Source organism: Salmo salar, chromosome 16 (assembly GCF_965601325.2).
Source record: "Salmo salar chromosome 16, fSalSal1, whole genome shotgun sequence".
Classification (NCBI taxonomy): Eukaryota; Metazoa; Chordata; class Actinopteri; order Salmoniformes; family Salmonidae; genus Salmo; species Salmo salar.
This window is the reverse complement of record NC_138306.1, coordinates 49,095,580-49,116,038: the sequence shown is the minus strand read 5'-3', so window position 1 is coordinate 49,116,038 and position 20,459 is coordinate 49,095,580. Positions and strand designations below refer to the sequence as shown.

Sequence of the window (20,459 nt, the reverse complement as noted above, 5' to 3'; positions counted from 1 at the left end):
CGAGAGAAAAATCATTTTCATTGACCTTGTTGTGTGAACATTTCAAGCGACTGAGTGCTCCCTGGTCTTTGTCATCCATCGTGGTGAAAACAGACTGGTCTGCACGAAGGGGGGGAATTGCGGAAGCTAATTCATACAGAGATGAAGGGAAGCTAATGTTGAGAGGACAGATTGCGCAACAGTGAGGGGCAGGAGAATATTGTTTCGGGAGGGCTTGCAATATCGCTCCCCACTTCATTGACAAACACCACAGTGTCCAACAGGGGAACGAATGGGGGGCCGTGGGCCTCGGCCAACTGTTAGGGTGTAAAGAGAGGACACCAGCTTGGCGTGGGTGGCTCATCATACTATTGTCTGAATACTCTCTTGGACGTAAAACACAAGTTATCAGGGGACTCAGTGAACACCTAAGAACATTATTCAACAACATGAGTAGCTGAAATGCACTAGATTCTCATCAGTACACACAAAACCAGGATTTGCTTATTGGGCACCACCTGTGAGACCTGACTGCTTGGCTTTATTGCCTGAGTGCTTGGCTCACCACAGTAGCCTGCCCTGTTCCTCCTCTCAGAAGAATTCTGAGCTTTACTCTGATTCTGAAAAGTGATTTCAGTCCCATTATACAGTACCGAGGGCCTGCCAATCAATCGGTAACACTGGACCACCAGTAGAGTCGGCCCTGGATGACGACTTAACCAGTGTAGAGAGTAGTGGATGTGTGATGTGCTGGGGTCAGTCAGGCTGAATGAAGGGCTGTAGTCAACAACATTTGGAAAATGCCTCCAAGGCATACTGTGGAAGTTAGCTAACGTAGTGTTTTGGCTAATGTTGCCTGGTGCCTGCTAGGCTACTCTACTCTCAGTGTGTTGGCTCTGTTGCCTGCTAGGCTCCTCTACTCTCAGTGTGTTGGCTCTGTTGCCTGGTGCCTGCTAGGCTCCTCTACTCTCAGTGTGTTGGCTCTGTTGCCTGGTGCCTGCTAGGCTCCTCTACTCTCAGTGTGTTGGCTCTGTTGCCTGGTGCCTGCTAGGCTCCTCTACTCTCAGTGTGTTGGCTCTGTTGCCTGGTGCCTGCTAGGCTCCTCTACTCTCAGTGTGTTGGCTCTGTTGCCTGGTGCCTGCTAGGCTCCTCTACTCTCAGTGTGTTGGCTCTGTTGCCTGCTAGGCTCCTCTACTCTCAGTGTGTTGGCTCTGTTGCCTGGTGCCTGCTAGGCTCCTCTACTCTCAGTGCGTTGGCTCTGTTGCCTGCTAGGCTCCTCTACTCTCAGTGCGTTGGCTCTGTTGCCTGCTAGGCTCCTTTACTCTCAGTGTGTTGGCTCTGTTGCCTGCTAGGCTCCTCTACTCTCAGTGTGTTGGCTCTGTTGCCTGCTAGGCTCCTCTACTCTCAGTGTGTTGGCTCTGTTGCCTGCTAGGCTCCTCTACTCTCAGTGTGTTGGCTCTGGTGCCTGCCAGGCTCCTCTACTCTGTGTGTTGGCTCTGTTGCCTGGTGCCTGCTAGGCTCCTCTACTCTGTGTGTTGGCTCTATTGCCTGCTAGGCTCCTCTACTCTCAGTGTGTTGGCTCTGTTGCCTGGTGCCTGCTAGGCTCCTCTACTCTCAGTGTGTTGGCTCTGGTGCCTGCTAGGCTCCTCTACTCTCAGTGTGTTGGCTCTGTTGCCTGCCAGGCTCCTCTACTCTCAGTGTGTTGGCTCTGTTGCCTGCTAGGCTCCTCTACTCTCAGTGCATTGGCTCTGTTGCCTGCTAGGCTCCTCTACTCTCAGTGTGTTGGCTATGTTGCCTGCCAGGCTCCTCTACTCTCAGTGTGTTGGCTCTGTTGCCTGCTAGGCTCCTCTACTCTCAGTGTGTTGGCTCTGTTGCCTGCTAGGCTCCTCTACTCTCAGTGCGTTGGCTCTGTTGCCTGGTGCCTGCTAGGCGTCCTCTACTCTGTGTGTTGGCTCTATTGCCTGCTAGGCTCCTCTACTCTCAGTGTGTTGGCTCTGTTGCCTGGTGCCTGCTAGGCTCCTCTACTCTCAGTGTGTTGGCTCTGGTGCCTGCTAGGCTCCTCTACTCTCAGTGCATTGGCTCTGTTGCCTGCTAGGCTCCTCTACTCTCAGTGTGTTGGCTATGTTGCCTGCCAGGCTCCTCTACTCTCAGTGTGTTGGCTCTGTTGCCTGCTAGGCTCCTCTACTCTCAGTGCGTTGGCTCTGTTGCCTGCTAGGCTCCTCTACTCTCAGTGCGTTGGCTCTGTTGCCTGCTAGGCTCCTCTACTCTCAGTGTGTTGGCTCTGTTGCCTGCCAGGCTCCTCTACTCTCAGTGTGTTGGCTCTGTTGCCTGCCAGGCTCCTCTACTCTCAGTGTGTTGGCTCTGTTGCCTGCCAGGCTCCTCTACTCTCAGTGTGTTGGCTCTGTTGCCTGCCAGGCTCCTCTACTCTCAGTGTGTTGGCTCTGTTGCCTGGTGCCTGCTAGGCTCCTCTACTCTCAGTGTGTTGGCTCTGTTGCCTGGTGCCTGCTAGGCTCCTCTACTCTCAGTGTGTTGGCTCTGTTGCCTGGTGCCTGCTAGGCTCCTCTACTCTCAGTGTGTTGGCTCTGTTGCCTGCCAGGCTCCTCTACTCTCAGTGTGTTGGCTCTGTTGCCTGCCAGGCTCCTCTACTCTCAGTGTGTTGGCTCTGTTGCCTGTTGCCTGCCAGGCTCCCCTACTCTCAGTGTGTTGGCTCTGTTGCCTGTTAGGCTCCTCTACTCTCAGTGTGTTGGCTCTGTTACCTGCTAGGCTCCTCTACTCTCAGTGTGTTGGCTCTGTTGCCTGGTGCCTGCTAGGCTCCTCTACTCTCAGTGTGTTGGCTCTGTTGCCTGCTAGGCTCCTCTACTCTCAGTGTGTTGGCTCTGTTGCCTGCCAGGCTCCTCTACTCTCAGTGTGTTGGCTCTGTTGCCTGCTAGGCTCCTCTACTCTCAGTGTGTTGGCTCTGTTGCCTGGTGCCTGCTAGGCTCCTCTACTCTCAGTGTGTTGGCTCTGTTGCCTGGTGCCTGCTAGGCTCCTCTACTCTCAGTGCGTTGGCTCTGTTGCCTGCTAGGCTCCTCTACTCTCAGTGTGTTGGCTCTGTTGCCTTCTAGGCTCCTCTACTCTCAGTGTGTTGGCTCTGGTGCCTGCTAGGCTCCTCTACTCTCAGTGTGTTGGCTCTGTTGCCTGCTAGGCTCCTCTACTCTCAGTGTGTTGGCTCTGTTGCCTGGTGCCTGCTAGGCTCCTCTACTCTCAGTGTATTGGCTCTGTTGCCTGCTAGGCTCCTCTACTCTCAGTGTGTTGGCTCTGTTGCCTGGTGCCTGCTAGGCTCCTCTACTCTCAGTGTGTTGGCTCTGTTGCCTGCTAGGCTCCTCTACTCTCAGTGTGTTGGCTCTGTTGCCTGCTAGGCTCCTCTACTCTCAGTGTGTTGGCTCTGTTGCCTGCCAGGCTCCTCTACTCTCAGTGTGTTGGCTCTGTTGCCTGCTAGGCTCCTCTACTCTCAGTGTGTTGGCTCTGTTGCCTGGTGCCTGCTAGGCTCCTCTACTCTCAGTGTGTTGGCTCTGTTGCCTGGTGCCTGCTAGGCTCCTCTACTCTCAGTGTGTTGGCTCTGTTGCCTGGTGCCTGCCAGGCTCCTCTACTCTCAGTGTGTTGGCTCTGTTGCCTGCCAGGCTCCTCTACTCTCAGTGTGTTGGCTCTGTTGCCTGGTGCCTGCCAGGCTCCTCTACTCTCAGTGTGTTGGCTCTGTTGCCTGCCAGGCTCCTCGACTCTCAGTGCGTTGGCTCTGTTGCCTGGTGCCTGCCAGGCTCCTCTACTCTCAGTGCGTTGGCTCTGTTGCCTGGTGCCTGCCAGGCTCCTCTACTCTCAGTGTGTTGGCTCTGTTGCCTGCCAGGCTCCTCTACTCTCAGTGTGTTGGCTCTGTTGCCTGCCAGGCTCCTCTACTCTCAGTGTGTTGGCTCATCTCACGTTGAGGTGTTGTTACATAAGACAGATGATGATGCAGGTTGTGTACATAGAGCACAGACAATATGTTGATGTGTGTAGTATGCATGCATAAACAAAGTTTAGGAATGAGGATGTTAGCAGGGTGTATATGTAAAGGATCAAATCACATTTTATTTGTCACATGCGCCAAATACAACAGGTGTAGACCTTACCGGGAAATGCTTACTTACAAGCCCTTCTTAAAACTGCGTCGTTGGTTAAGAAAATATTTACCCCCAAAAATAAAAGACCAACAATAAAATAACAATAACGAGTCTTTATACAGGGGGTACCAGTACCGAGTAAATGTGCGGAGGTACAGGTTAGTTGAGGTAATATGTACATGTTGGTAGGGGTAGTGACTATGCATAGATAATAAACAGCGAGTAGCAGCAGCGTACAAAAAATACAAATAGTCTGGGTAGCCATTTGATTACCTGTTCAGCAGAAGTATGGCTTGGGGGTAGAAGCTGTTAAGAAGTCTTTTGGACCTGGACTTGGCGCTCCTGTACTGCTTGCCGTGTGGTAGCAGAGAGAAAAGTCTATGAGTAGGGTGGCTGGAGACTTTGCCAATTGTTAGGGCGTTCCTCTGACACCGCCTGGTATAGAGGTCCTAGATGGCAGGACGTTTGGCCCCAGTGATGTACTGGACTGTAAGCACTACCCTCTGTAGCGTTTTGCGGTCGGAGGCTAAGCAGATGCCATACCAGGCGGTGATGCAACCCGTTAGGATGCTCTCGATGGTGCAGTTCTAGAACTTTGAGAATCTAAGGACCCATGCCAAATCTTTTCAGTCTCCTGAGGGGGAATAGGTTTTGTCGTGCCCTCTTCACAACTGTCTTGGTGTGCTTGGACCATTATATTTTTGTTGGTGATGTGGACACCAAGGAACTTGAAGCTCTCAACCTGCTTCACTACAGCCCTGTCAATGAGAATGGGGACGTGCTTGGTCCTCCTTTTCCTGTAGTCCACGATCATCTCCTTTGTCTTGATCACGTTGAGGGAGAGGTTGTTATCCTGGCACCACACTGCCAGGTCACTGACCTCCTCCCTATATGCTGTCTCATCATCGTTGGTGATCAGGCATACCACCGTTGTGTCGTTGGCAAACTTAATGATGGTGTTGGAATTGTGCTTGGCCACTCAGTCATGGTTAAACAGGGAGTACAGGAGGGGACTAAGCACGCACCAAAAATGGGTCCCCGTGTTGAGGATCAGCGTGGCAGATGTGTTGTTGCCTACCCTTACCACCTGGGGGCGGCCCGTCAGGAAGTCCAGGATTCAGTTGCAGAGGGAGGTGCTTAATGATGAGCTTTGAGGGCACTATGGTGTTGGACACTGAGCTGTAGTTAATGAACAGCATTCGCACATAGGTGTTTTGTTTGTCCAGGTGGGAAAGGGTAGTGTGGAGTGCAATAGAAATTGCTGTGGATCTGTTGGGGCGGTATGCAAATTGGAGAGGGTCTAGGGTTTCTGGGATGTTTGTGATGATGTGAGCCATGACCAGCTTTTCAAAGCACTTCATGGCTACAGACGAGAGTGCTACGGGTCGGTAGTCATTTAGGCAGGTTAGCTTGGTGTTCTTGGGCACAGGGACTATGGTGGTCTGCTTGAAACATGTAGTTATTACAGACTAGGTCAAGGACAGGTTGAAAACGTCAGTGAAGACACTTGCCAGTTGGTCAGCGCATGCTTCGAGTACATGTCCTGGTAATCTGTCTGGTCTTGCGGCCTTGTGAATGTTGACCTGTCTAAAGGTTTTACTCACAAAGCGGGGGAAAATCCCCGCCTTATCTCAGCTCACTGGTCACCATAGCAGCACCCACCCGTAGCACGCGCTCCAGCCGGTATATTTCACTGGTCACCCCGAAAGCCAATTCCTCCTTCAGCCGCCTTTCCTTCCAGTTCTCTGCTGCCAATGACTGGAACGAACTGAGAAAAAAAAATCACTGAAGCTGGAGACTCATATCTCCCTCACTAGCTTTAAGCACCAACTGTCAGAGCAGCTCACAGATCACTGCACCTGTACATAGCCCATCTGTAAATAGCCCATCCAACTACCTCATCCCCATAATGTTATTTATTTTTGCTCCTTTGCACCCCAGTATCTCTACTTGCACATTCATCTTCTGCACATTCAGCCAATATTGTAATTATTTCGCCACTATGGCCTATTTATTGCCTTACCTCCCTTATCCTACCTCATTTGCACACACTGTATATAGACTTTTTCTATTGTATTACTTACTGTATGTTTGTTTATTCCATGTGTAACTCTGTGTTGTTGTTTGTGTCGCACTGCTTTGCTTTATCTTGGCCAGGTCGCAGTTGTAAATGAGAACTTGTTCTCAACTAGCCTACCTGGTTATATAAAGGTGAAATAAAATTTAAAACATACAAAAATTGGCTACGGAGCGCAAGATCACACAGTCGTCTGGAACAGTTGGTGCTCTCATGCGTGCTTCAGTGTTGCTTGCCTCGAAGCGAGCATAGAAGTAATTTAGCTCGTCTGTTAGGCTCGTGTCACTGGGCAGTTCGCGGCTGGGCTTCCGTTTGTTGTTACGCTGCTTGCTAAGCAAGTACCGCTTCCTCCTGAGTCGGCACACACTGAGGCTCGAACCCAGGACTTCTGTCTTGCTAGCGCACGTGACCACCCTCCTCAAGCATCTTACCAGTGTTTTCCATTTCTCCAAGAGAAAAAAAACCCAATAGGATTTCTTCAGCCCAGCAAATGAACTGTGGTGATTATAGCTACTCTCTGGGGCGTTGAGGGCAGACTGGGTATGACATTACACATCAGGTTCAGACAGAGGATTTGTCACTAATCCTCATACTCCAATCCCATTTGCATCCTCAGTCTGCCATAGCGATAGCATTATGGGTCAATGTACACCACAGAACTGACTGCATTGACTGTGACATTCTGTACAGAACAGATGGATAGTTTCACTCCAACCACATTCCACTTCCAATCATTCTGTGACTAATCAATGGATATAGGACAGCTTCAACTAGACAATCTCTAGCATCCTTTCAAAGCCCTGTAAATGTGACATTGTACAGAGATTAATTCTGTCATTATCATTGGTGGAACAGGATGTTCTTGGTAGAGGGCTATGAGAGGGCTTGAAAAAAGGGATGCCAGACTGAATGCATGTGTCTGTTATAAAACATTTTTCAGGTCACAAAAACAGCTGCATATCATTTTATTAAAACACCTCTTAATTGAGATATTGGCCTATTGGGATTGTGTACGTTATTGTCCTAATATACAACATAAATACAGTACGGCACCGTTTCTCCCTGCGCCCTCTCTTTCTCCCCATTTCTCCCTGCGCCCTCTCTTTCTCCCCGTTTCTCCCTGCGCCCTCTCTTTCTCCCCGTTTCTCCCTGCGCCCTCTCTTTCTCCCCGTTTCTCCCTGCGCCCTCTCTTTCTCCCCGTTTCTCACCGTTTCTCCCTGCGCCCTCTCTTTCTCCTCGTTTCTCCCCGTTTCTCCCTGCGCCCTCTCTTTCTCCTCGTTTCTCCCCGTTTCTCCCTGCGCCCTCTCTTTCTCCTCGTTTCTCCCCGTTTCTCCCTGCGCCCTCTCTTTCTCCTCGTTTCTCCCCGTTTCTCCCTGCGCCCTCTCTTTCTCCCAATATCTCCCCATTTCTCCCATCGCGCCCTCTCTTTCTCCCCGTTTCTCACCGTTTCTCCCTGCGCCCTCTCTTTCTCCTCGTTTCTCCCTGCGCCCTCTCTTTCTCCCCGTTTCTCCCAGCGTCCTCTCTTTCTCCCCGTTTCTCCCAGCGTCCTCTCTTTCTCCCCGTTTCTCCCTGCGCACTCTACATTTAAACTCAGTTTTTCACAATTCCTGACATTTAATTCTAGTAAAAATTCCCTGTCTTAGGTCAGTTAGGATCACCACTTTATTTTAAGAATGTGAAATGTCAGAATAATAGTAGAGAGAATGACATATTTCAGCTTTTATTTCTTTCATCACATTCCCAGTGGGTCAGAAGTTTACATACACTCAATTAGCATTTGGTAGCATTGCCTTCAAATTGTTCAACTTGGGTCAAACGTTTCAGGTAGCCTTCCACAAGCTTCCCACGATAAGTTGGATGGATTTTGGCCCATTCCTCCTGACAGAGTTGGTGTAACTGAGTCAGGTTTGTAGGCCTCCTTGCTCGCACACGCTTTTATCAGTTCTGCGCACAAATTTTCTATGGGATTGAGGCCAGGGCTTTGTGATGGCCACTCCAATACCTTGACTTTGTTGTCCTTAAGCCATTTTGCCACAGCGTTGGAAGTATGCTTGGGGTCATTGTCCATTTGGAAGACCCATTTGCGACCAAGCTTTAACTTCCTGACTGATGTCTTGAGATGTTGCTTCAGTATATCCACATCATTTTCAATCCTCATGATGCCATCTATTTTGTGAAGTTCACCAGTCCCTCCTGTAGCAAAGCAACAATTTCAAAGATTCTACTGAGTTACAGCCCATATAAGGAAATCAGCCAATTTAAATACATAGATTAGGGCCTAATGAATTTATTTCACATGACTGCAAATACAGATATGCATCCTTTGGTCACCTTTTTTTTAAGGTAAGGGCGTGGATCAGAAAGTAGAGAGAGAGGTAGAGAGAGGGGCAGAGTAGAGCGAGAGGTAGAGAGAGAGAGACAGTAAAGGGTCAGAGTAGAGAGAGACAGTAGAGGGGCAGAGTAGAGAGACAGTAGAGGGACAGAGTAGAGAGAGGGTCAGAGTAGAGAGAGACAGTAGAGGGACATAGTAGAGAGAGACAGTAGAGGGGCAGAGTAGAGAGAGACAGTAGAGGGGCAGAGTAGAGAGAGACAGTAGAGGGACAGAGTAGAGAGAGACAGTAGAGGGACAGAGTAAAGAGAGGGGCAGAGTAGAGAGAGACAGTAGAGGGACAGAGTAGAGAGAGGGGCAGAGTAGAGAGAGACAGTAGAGGGACAGAGTAGAGAGAGACAGTAGAGGGACAGAGTAGAGAGAGACAGTAGAGGGACAGAGTAGAGAGAGAAAGAGAGGGACAGAGTAGAGAGAGGGGCAGAGTAGATAGGGAGGCAGACTAGAGAGAGAGAGAGAGAGAGAGAGAGAGAGAGAGAGAGAGAGAGGGGGGCAAAGTAGAGAGAGGTAGAGAGAGAGAGAGGTAGAGAGAGAGACAGTAGAGGGGCAGAGTAGAGAGAGGGGCAGAGTAGAGAGAGACAGTAGAGGGGCAGAGTAGAGAGAGACAGTAGAGGGGCAGAGTAGAGAGAGAGAGAGAGAGACAGTAGAGGGGCAGAGTAGATAGGGAGGCAGACTAGAGAGAGAGGGGTAGAGTGAGAGAAGGGCAGAGTAAATAGAGAGGCAGACTAGAGAGAGAGAGAGAGAGAGAGAGAGAGGGGGGGCAAAGTAGAGAGGTAGAGAGAGAGAGACAGTAGAGAGGGGCAGAGTAGAGAGAGAGAGTAGAGAGGGTCAGAGTAGAGAGAGACAGTAGAGGGTCAGAGTAGAGAGAGACAGTAGAGGGGCAGAGTAGAGAGAGGGGCAGAGTAGAGAGAGACAGTAGAGGGACAGAGTAGAGAGAGAGAGTAGAGGGACAGAGAGAGACAGTAGAGGGACAGAGTAGAGAGAGAGAGTAGAGGGGCAGAGTAGAGAGAGACAGTAGAGGGGCAGAGTAGAGAGAGACAGTAGAGGGACAGAGTAGAGAGAGAAAGAGAGGGACAGAGTAGAGAGAGACAGTAGAGGGGCAGAGTAGAGAGAGAGAGTAGAGGGTCAGAGTAGAGAGAGACAGTAGAGGGGCAGAGTAGAGAGAGACAGTAGAGGGACAGAGTAGAGAGAGGGGCAGAGTAGAGAGAGACAGTAGAGGGACAGAGTAGAGAGAGAGAGTAGAGGGACAGAGAGAGACAGTAGAGGGACAGAGTAGAGAGAGAGAGTAGAGGGTCAGAGTAGAGAGAGACAGTAGAGGGGCAGAGTAGAGAGAGACAGTAGAGGGACAGAGTAGAGAGAGAAAGAGAGGGACAGAGTAGAGAGAGACAGTAGAGGGGCAGAGTAGAGAGAGGGGCAGAGTAGAGAGAGACAGTAGAGGGGCAGAGTAGAGAGAGGGGCAGAGTAGAGAGAGACAGTAGAGGGGCAGAGTAGAGAGAGGGGCAGAGTAGAGAGAGACAGTAGAGGGGCAGAGTAGAGAGAGGGGCAGAGTAGAGAGAGACAGTAGAGGGACAGAGTAGAGAGAGACAGTAGAGGGGCAGAGTAGAGAGAGAGAAAGAGAGGGACAGAGTAGAGAGAGGGGCAGAGTAGATAGGGAGGCAGACTAGAGAGAGAGAGAGAGAGAGAGAGAGAGAGAGAGAGGGGGGCAGAGTAGAGAGAGGTAGAGAGAGAGAGACAGTAGAGGGGCAGAGTAGAGGGAGAGAGTAGAGAGGGGCAGAGTAGAGAGGGGCAGAGTAGATAGGGAGGCAGACTAGAGAGAGAGGGGTAGAGTGACAGAAGGGCAGAGTAAATAGAGAGGCAGACTAGAGAGAGAGAGAGCGGCAGAGTAGAGTGAGAGAAGAGCAGAGTAGAAAGAGAGAGAGAGGGCAACTCATCCCAAACCATCTCAAATGGGTTGAGGTTGGGTGATTGTGGAGGCCAGGTCATCTGATGCAGCACTGGTGACTGCTGACACTGTCAGTGATTTATTTAGAATTCAAGGCACACTTAACCAGCATGGCTACCACAGCATTCTGCAGCGATACGCCATACCATCTGGTTTGCACTTAGTGGGACTATCATTTGTTTTTCAACAGGACAATGACCCCAAACACACCTCCAGGCTGTGTAAGGGCTATTTGACCAAGAAGGAGAGTGATGGAGTGCTTCCTCCACAATTACCTGACCTCAACCCAACTGAGATGGTTTGGGATGAGTTAGACAGCAGAGTGAAGGAAAAGCAGCCAACAAGTGCTCAGCATATGTGGGAACTCTTTCAAGACTGTTGGAAAAGCATTCCAGGTGAAGCTGCTTGAGAGAATGCCAAGAGTGTGCAAAGCTGTCATCAAGGCGAAGGTTGGCTACTTGATGAATCTCAAATATATTTTGATTTGTTTAACACTTAGTACATGATTCCACATGAGATTTCATAGTTTATATCTTCACTATTATTCTACAATGTAGAACATTGTAAAAATAAAGAAAAACCCTTCAATGCGTAGATGTCCTAAAACATTTGACCGGCAGTGTGTGTGCGTATACACACACACACATTTCTTTTTAAATTAGCATCTGCTCAGAAAACAGAAAATCGCCGTGGGTCACCAGTTCTCCTTTGAGAGACAAGAACTCCAAATGTCTGGACTTATAGTACCAACTCCTGAGTCCTCCCTGAGCTTAACTCGGTCCACAATAGATCATCTGCCCGTGCAGGTATCAAACCCACAACGTTTATGTCACAACCACCTTGCTCAAGCCAACTGAGCCCCCGGAACTACACTGGGCTGGAATATCTGGAGTGGACTCTCACTGAGTTAGTACATTAAGACATGAGTAGTATTTAAAACATCTCCCTGTTACCAGCCTTGTAAACACACCACACTGACATCCACTCTGTAGGGGAAAGAGGCAGCAGGGTACAGGATGGGCTCCCACTGGGGGTTTGGGTTAGCATTTCAGCGTCAGCCTCTGGCAGCTAGCCTACAGCAAACAGAGAGGCAGAGTAGAGAGAGAGTAGAGAGGTAGAGTAGAGAGAGAGAGAGGCAGAGTAGAGAGAGGTAGAGTAGAGAGGGGTAGAGACAGGGGCACAGTAGAGAGAGAGAGGGGGCAGAGAATAGAGAGAGAGGGGCACAGTAGAGAGAGAGAGGGGGCAGAGTAGAGAGAGGCAGAGTAGAGAGGGGTAGAGACAGGGGCACAGTAGAGGGAGGGAGGGGGCAGTGTAGAGGGAAGAGAGGGGGCAGAGTAGAGAGAGAGAGCGAGAGAGGGGGCAGAGTAGAGAGAGAGAGAGAGAGAGAGGGCAGAGTAGAGAGAGAGAGAGAGAGAGAGAGAGCAGATTAGAGAGAGAGAGAGAGAGAGAGAGAGAGAGAGAGAGAGAGAGAGGGCAGAGTAGAGAGAGAGAGACAGAGAGGCAGAGTAGAGAGAGAGGTAGAGAGAGAGAGAGAGAGAGAGAGAGGGCAGAGTAGAGAGAGAGGGCAGAGTAGAGAGAGAGAGAGAGAGGCAGAGTAGAGAGAGAGAGGGCGAGAGAGAGGGCAGAGTAGAGAGAGGGGGGGTGAAGAGTAGAGAGAGAGAGAGGGGGCAGAGTAGAGAGAGAGAGGGGGGGCAGAGTAGAGAGAGAGGGGGGGCAGAGTAGAGAGAGAGAGAGAGAGAGGGCAGAGTAGAGAGAGAGAGGGGCAGAGTAGAGAGAGAGAGAGAGAGAGAGAGGGCAGAGTAGAGCGAGAGAGAGGGGGAAGCGTAGAGCGAGAGATAGGGGGAAGAGTAGAGAGAGAGAGAGGGAGAGAGAGGGCAGAGTAGAGAGAGGGTGGGAGAGTAGAGAGAGAGAGGGGGCAGAGTAGAGAGAGAGAGAGGGCAGAGTAGAGAGAGAGAGGGGCAGAGTAGAGAGAGAGAGAGAGAGAGAGGGGCAGAGTAGAGAGAGGGTGGGAGAGTAGAGAGAGAGAGGGGGCAGAGTAGAGAGAGAGAGAGGGCAGAGTAGAGAGAGAGAGGGGCAGAGTAGAGAGAGAGAGAGAGAGAGAGAGGGCAGAGTAGAGTGAGAGAGAGGGGGTAGAGTAGAGCGAGGGGGAAGAGTAGAGCGAGAGAGAGGGGGAAGAGTAGAGCGAGAGAGAGGGGGAAGAGTAGAGCGAGAGAGAGGGGGAAGAGTAGAGAGAGGGGGAAGAGTAGAGAGAGAGAGAGAGAGAGAGGGCAGAGTAGAGAGAGAGTGGGAGAGTAGAGAGAGAGGGGGGGCAGAGTAGAGAGAGGGGGGTGATGGGTAGAGAGAGGGGGGGTGAAGAGTAGAGAGAGAGGGGGCAGAGTAGAGAGAGAGGGGGGGCAGAGTAGAGAGAGAGGGGGGGCAGAGTAGAGAGAGAGAGAGAGGGGGCAGAGTAGAGAGAGAGAGGGGCAGAGTATAGAGTGAGAGAGGGGGCAGAGTAGAGAGAGAGAGAGAGAGAGAAAGAGGGCAGAGTAGAGCGAGAGAGGGGGCAGAGTATAGAGCAAGAGAGGGGGCAGAGTAGAGAGAGAGAGAGAGAGAGAGAGAGAGAGAGAGAGAGAGAGGGGCAGTGTAGAGAGAGAGAGGGGCAGAGTAGAGAGAGAGAGGGGCAGAGTAGAGAGAGAGAGAGGGGCAGAGTAGAGAGAGAGAGAGAGGGCAGAGTAGAGAGAGACAGCGAGAGAGGGGGCAGAGTAGAGAGAGAGAGAGAGAGAGAGAGAGGGCAGAGTAGAGAGAGAGAGAGAGAGCAGATTAGAGAGAGAGAGAGAGAGAGAGAGAGAGAGAGAGAGAGGGCAGAGTAGAGAGAGAGAGACAGAGAGGCGCAGAGTAGAGAGAGAGGTAGAGAGAGAGAGAGAGAGAGAGAGAGGGCAGAGTAGAGAGAGAGGGCAGAGTAGAGAGAGAGAGAGAGAGGCAGAGTAGAGAGAGAGAGAGGGCGAGAGAGAGGGCAGAGTAGAGAGAGGGGGGGGTGAAGAGTAGAGAGAGAGAGAGGGGGCAGAGTAGAGAGAGAGAGGGGGGGCAGAGTAGAGAGAGAGGGGGGGCAGAGTAGAGAGAGAGAGAGAGAGAGGGCAGAGTAGAGAGAGAGAGGGGCAGAGTAGAGAGAGAGAGAGAGAGAGAGAGGGCAGAGTAGAGCGAGAGAGAGGGGGAAGCGTAGAGCGAGAGATAGGGGGAAGAGTAGAGCGAGAGAGAGGGGGAAGAGTAGAGAGAGAGAGAGGGAGAGAGAGGGCAGAGTAGAGAGAGGGTGGGAGAGTAGAGAGAGAGAGAGAGGGCAGAGTAGAGAGAGGGTGGGAGAGTAGAGAGAGAGAGAGAGGGCAGAGTAGAGAGAGGGTGGGAGAGTAGAGAGAGAGAGGGGGCAGAGTAGAGAGAGAGAGAGAGAGAGGGCAGAGTAGAGAGAGAGAGGGGCAGAGTAGAGAGAGAGAGAGAGAGAGAGAGAGGGCAGAGTAGAGCGAGAGAGAGGGGGTAGAGTAGAGCGAGGGGGAAGAGTAGAGCGAGAGAGAGGGGGAAGAGTAGAGAGAGAGTGGGAGAGTAGAGAGAGAGAGGGGGGGCAGAGTAGAGAGAGGGGGGTGATGGGTAGAGAGAGGGGGGGTGAAGAGTAGAGAGAGAGGGGGCAGAGTAGAGAGAGAGGGGGGGCAGAGTAGAGAGAGAGAGAGAGGGGGCAGAGTAGAGAGAGAGAGGGGCAGAGTATAGAGTGAGAGAGGGGGCAGAGTAGAGAGAGAGAGAGAGAGAGAGAGAGAGAGAGAGAGAGAGAGGGGCAGAGTAGAGAGAGAGAGAGGGGCAGAGTAGAGAGAGAGAGGGGCAGAGTAGAGAGAGAGAGAGGGGCAGAGTAGAGAGAGAGAGAGAGGGCAGAGTAGAGAGCGAGAGAGGGGCAGAGTAGAGAGAGCGAGAGAGGGGCAGAGTAGAGAGAGAGGGGCAGAGTAGAGAGAGAGAGAGAGAGAGAGAGAGAGAGAGAGAGAGAGAGAGAGAGAGAGAGAGAGAGAGATTGGGGACAGAGTAGACAGCGAGGCAGGCAGTGTTTGGGGGATTGTGACCTTGGCTACTTGTGTGATGTAGCAGGGTGTGATGAGACAGAAATGCAGCAAGGTCCCCAGGCACATCAGTAGCAGCCCTGTGTTCCTGTGAAATGAGTCTGTCATGCTGGATCAGTGACAAGCTCAACAGGCTTTGGTTTGGGTTTATATGGATTTTAAGGTTGAGTCATGGAATGACGCCTGTTTCTTCATGTCCGTCTTGTGTAATGTGGAGGTTCAGGGAGAGACACAGCTTAAATGCTTAGCTACACACACAATGTTTCTTTATTGTTATTCACACACTACATATTGCATTTCAGACTGCCTCCTCTCCCTTATACAGCGGAGCTTCGATGTCGAGCAAAACAACTCGCTAACGCGACTCTGTTGTCAATTTGCCTGAGGTTGCATGGGGTGTTACAGGACCCAAAGCAATCAGAATTACTTGCCTTCACTGATTAAGTGACAGTAAGAATTGGTTCTGGATCAGCCTCCTAACGTGATCAATGTCAGGAAGAAGATGGGGTTATCCTCAGGCTAGAGGATCTCATAAGCGTATGCCTCTACCACTCTCTCCTTTCCTTCCCATCTCTCACAGTCATTTTGTAATTCAGATCAGCCTGGAGTTGGCTGAGAAAGCGGTGCAACGCAGCACATCCCTGAGGTGTTATGCAAGTCCCTCACCTCTCCACATACAGAATAAATAACACAGCAGCTGACTTTCATCTCAGGATAATGATCCATGGAATCTGTTGATAGACCTGAATCATTCAGTACATCACCAACCTCACAGTAGCAGAGACTCAACACAAGACAAAGACCTGAATCTGTTTTCTATGTGTGTTGGAACTGCAGCTGTCTCACTCGCTATACACACTTTGTTTCTTTGAGTTGTGTTTAATAAATCATTGTCAGTTTTAACCAATCAGCATCCAGGATTAGATTAGAGCCACTCGTCGTATAATGTCAGCTAGCCCACTAGCCCAATAAAGAAAGGGACTGTATTCATGCTGCAAACTGGATATCCAAAGCCTTCGTGCATAGCGTTGCCTGTAACAGGGAGAGATAGCTGGACATTTAGAGCCAAACTCTGTTCAATTCACACAGGGTTTACAAAAGGCAATTCATGTTTGCCTGTCGTGATACGAAGCGAGTTTGTGGAAGTATTTACGGACTCAAGCCTGCCAGCACTGTGAATACCTTTCTGTAGTCTGTAAAAACATCAGGGAACCGTGATATCCTACTGTAGTAGCCAGAGAAAACCACCGCAGAATTTCATAGGGGAAGAACCTCATTCAATAGAATGAGTAGGGGCATTATAAAGAGTCCATTACAGTGTGTAGGAGTACCACCCAGCGATCACTCTTCATATTATGTGTGGTAGCAGAGGCCCCTAAAAGCAGCAGGTAGCCTAGTGGTTAGAGCGTTGGGCCAGTAATCGAAAGGTTGCTAGATCGAATCCCCGAGCTGACAAGGTAAAAATCTGTCGTTCTGCCCCTGAACAAGGCAGTTAACCCACTGTTCCTACGCTGTCATTGTAAATAACAGTTTGTTCTTAACTTACTTGCCCAGTTAAATAAAAATAAAAAGCCAATCATGGCACTTATTCCTGTCTGAAGGGATGAGGCATCTGAACTACGACTGCAGTAGTTTATAAGGAGAGGACAGTCTTTGAAAAAACTATTCCTAGCTCTTTGTCAGCCTCCGTGAAAAGTCTGCATTGCCTGGGTGTGAGAATGCCACGCTCAGGCAACCTGACCATGTGAGAAATGTGTTCATTAACAAGGTGACCAGCTCAACACTTTTGTTGCTGAACGCGACTCATTCTAAACAGTCTCTTACGAACTTGTCAGAGAGTGATAATTCAGTATGTTGTACCTTTATGAATGACTGAACCTGTCTGGGATGGTCTACCTTTATGAATGACTGAACCTGTCTGGGATGGTCTACCTTTATGAATGACTGAACCTGTCTGGGATGGTCTACCTTTATGAATGACTGAACCTGTCTGGGATGGTCTACCTTTATGAATGACTGAACCTGTCTGGGATGGTCTACCTTTATGAATGACTGAACCTGTCTGGGATAGGGGACAGTATGTTCTACCTTTATGAATGACTGAACCTGTCTGGGATAGGGGACAGTATGTTCTACCTTTATGAATGACTGAACCTGTCTGGGATAGGGGACAGTATGTTCTACCTTTATGAATGACTGAACCTGTCTGGGATGGTCTACCTTTATGAATGACTGAACCTGTCTGGGATGGGGACAGTATGTTCTACCTTTATGAATGACTGAACCTGTCTGGGATAGGTGGCAGTATGCTCTACCTTAATGAATGACTGAACCTGTCTGGGATGGGGGCAGTATGTTCTACCTTTATGAATGACTGAACCTGTCTGGGATGGGGGCAGTATGTTGTACCTTTATGAATGACTGAACCTGTCTGGGATAGGTGGCAGTATGCTCTACCTTAATGAATGACTGAACCTGTCTGGGATAGGGGACAGTATGTTCTACCTTAATGAATGACTGAACCTGTCTGGGATAGGGGGCAGTATGTTCTACCTTTATGAATGACTGAACCTGTCTGGGATAGGGGACAGTATGTTCTACCTTTATGAATGACTGAACCTGTCTGGGATAGGGGACAGTATGTTCTACCTTTATGAATGACTGAACCTGTCTGGGATAGGGGACAGTATGTTCTACCTTTATGAATGACTGAACCTGTCTGGGATAGGGGCAGTATGTTGTACCTTTATGAATGACTGAACCTGTCTGGGATAGGGGACAGTATGTTCTACCTTTATGAATGACTGAACCTGTCTGGGATAGGGGACAGTATGTTCTACCTTTATGAATGACTGAACCTGTCTGGGATGGGGGCAGTATGTTGTACCTTTATGAATGACTGAACCTGTCTGGGATAGGGGACAGTATGTTCTACCTTTATGAATGACTGAACCTGTCTGGGATGGTCTACCTTTATGAATGACTGAACCTGTCTGGGATGGTCTACCTTTATGAATGACTGAACCTGTCTGGGATGGGGACAGTATGTTCTACCTTTATGAATGACTGAACCTGTCTGGGATGGGGACAGTATGTTCTACCTTTATGAATGACTGAACATCATTCAGGATGCATTACTGATGAAAGTATTGGCTGTGGATCCATTATAAAAGGTTGAGGATGAATGAAGGGACTGTCTATGACTGTGCAAATGTATGATTTAACATGTTTATTTGTCTGTAAAAATGCACTAGAAGTGTGAATGTTGGTGTGTGATGGAAAGTGCACAAATTGAGCATGTCTGCAAGTGTGTATTGATGCTTGATTGACTAGTGTCCGTGTCCGTGCGTGTGTGTGTGTGTGTGTGTGTGTGTGTGTGTGTGTGTGTGTGTGTGTGTGTGTGTGTGTGTGTGTGTGTGTGTGTGTGTGTGTGTGTGTGTGTGTGTGTGTGACCATCACCACGCATTTCCATTTGCTAGAGAGGCAGGTTGGCGAGGACTATAGAGTTTTTGCACCTAGCATCCCTCTCTGCTTGACAGCCCTGCCCCGAGCTGCCTGGGAAAGGCCATTTGGACAGGCTGGCTGACTGAGCACCAGCACCAGAGAGGCCACTTGGACACAGCAGCTGACCTGAACACGGGGAGTCGGCACAACTCCATCCCATGCTCCACTGGCCAGGCTGCATTTAAAGACGCAGGGCCTCGTTTCCTTTTCAGATGGAGGAGCGTAAGATTATCCCAAATCTTTTGACAATAAACACCAAAATGTTGCATTGGCACAAGCATGATCAACTCACATGTACCATAAGCACTATTCATTCTAAAATGCTGAAATGTAATGAAGTACTGTATGTACAGCTTCCTCTGCTTCAACACAATGTTCAAGTGTGGGCTGAATTCTGAGTGGGCAGTTGGAGGTCTCAAGAGATGGCAGCGAGAGTCTATTTCACTGCAGCCAATCCTCATCTCCAACTGACAGGCTACAAACATGATTGGCAGGGGCCTGGAGTCATGGGAACTGAGTGAAACACAGGGTCAGTGTCTAGGGAGAGATGAGAGACACTGCAGCTTTCCCATGAAGTCATACTGAGTAGATTGACTATGTCACTTACTGACAATGACAATTCTATATACCTCTGCCAGTTGTCACAGCATGAAGTGGACTGGCTGAATTAGTGGTCTTTTGACAAATTCACCAATAATATGGATGGCTTGACCCGAATTATAATGATTGCTCATGTACAGAAAAGATTGATTATAATGAGGGTTCACCTCCTATGATAATGACTGTAAAACCGTTACTTATAAGATGCCATGACATGCACTGTCTATAATAACCAAGACTATTATACTGTAATTACATAAGCCATAGCTTGCATATCTCTGCATGCACTACTATAAGGGAAAGGTAAAGGTGGATACCTATTCAGTACAACTGAATTCCTTCAACTGAAATGGATCTTCTGAATCAGAGGTGAGGGGGCTGCCTTAATCAACATCCACGTCTTCTATTAGTGCTCCTTTGTCTGACAATCTGTGGTAAACTGTGTTATTACTGTGTTACTGCTTATGGAAGCTGTCGTTTCACACTTGAAACACTGTAGTAATGTGGTTTCTATGGCATCTGGCACGAGTCCCGGATTTTCACAGACACCCTAACAAAGAGGACCAGCTAATGGACAGTAAATCTTCACAGAGATTGAATATCCATATAACGACCAGGGAACAACTCTCACTTAGGGACAAAGGGAAAAATCTATTGTCTTTTACATCGTTTGCCTTGTATTTTATAATAACAATGGACATGATTTATGAGTATTGTTGTTCGTCTTGGCTTTCAGATGCAATTCACTTTTTTTCTTCATCAAAACAATACCTTTAAGTTTCATCTGTTGTCAAGGGTTGGGGGAAAGAAAACAGTCTTAAATCATTAGAATTAGGCTATAGTATGTGTTTAATACTGTAACAATAACATGTTGTACCAATACGGTTAGCTAGGTTCACTACATACCAAGTGTCAATCCCCAAGAGGTTACACTGTATAATGTTAAAAAATACATTTAAAAAACTACGGTTGATAGTTCCACTGGTGTTACATTTCATGATTCGAGTGACAGAAACAACATCTTAACGTTACCATTTTTATATCCAGTAGCCTACTTTCAAATTAAAATATGATCGCGAAGCAATTTCTAATTTGTTAGGCTCCATTCATGATGAAGTGACATAACATTGGTACATTGTATCTCACTTCAATGTTACATTTAGTAAATCAGCCCTAGCGCTAAAAGCCGCCCCAGTAACCAAAGTCAGGATAGCGTTTGAAGAATATCGTTGTAGGCTACCCTTTGTTGTCTTGAAGAAACAACGTGAGGTTACCGACCTTAAACAAAGACGAATGTGGCGACTCACCATAGTATGAAGGAGGAATGTCTGTCTTTCTAGCCATTGCACCTCAGACAGGAGATTCTGCACCGTCTTTGAGGTGGCATATGAGGCTTGAGATGTGAACAGAGCGTTTTAGTGGCCCAGTCTACTGAATAGAGCAGCTCCAGCCTTGGTTTGAGCTGTCTCCACCACGCAGCGGAGCGGCAGCGGAGCGCCAGCGGTGTTTACAGCACGATATATCGTCATCAACCGTGTGATTAAAACCCTTAAAGGCACACAGACACCAGGGCTGATCGCAATGAAAATGTTTTACATGAATCTCGATGTAGACCTGATTCACACTTGACACACAGTGGCAATCATCTATATTGTGAATTTATTAGTAAAATTTGAAAGTAATACAGTCACACTACAGTTGGTCATGCTTTATTTGGATAGTCTGGATAGTACATCTGTAGATGCTCTACCAACAAACGATCTGT

General features: G+C 49.0%; 1 protein-coding gene across 3 annotated transcripts in view; it reads right to left on the bottom strand.

Annotated features, from left to right (window-relative positions):
* LOC106574020 (choline transporter-like protein 5-B) overlaps positions 1–20,202 on the bottom strand; it is a 90,631-nt gene extending 70,429 nt beyond the window's left edge. For all 3 annotated transcript variants that reach the window (XM_014149529.3, XM_014149528.3, XM_014149531.3), the window contains exon 1: positions 20,002–20,202. In XM_014149529.3, coding sequence (XP_014005004.1) covers positions 20,002–20,038 — 37 coding nt within the window. In that variant the 5' untranslated portion in view covers positions 20,039–20,202. The remainder of the gene's footprint in view (positions 1–20,001) is intronic.
* Positions 20,203–20,459: the final 257 nt, after the last annotated feature.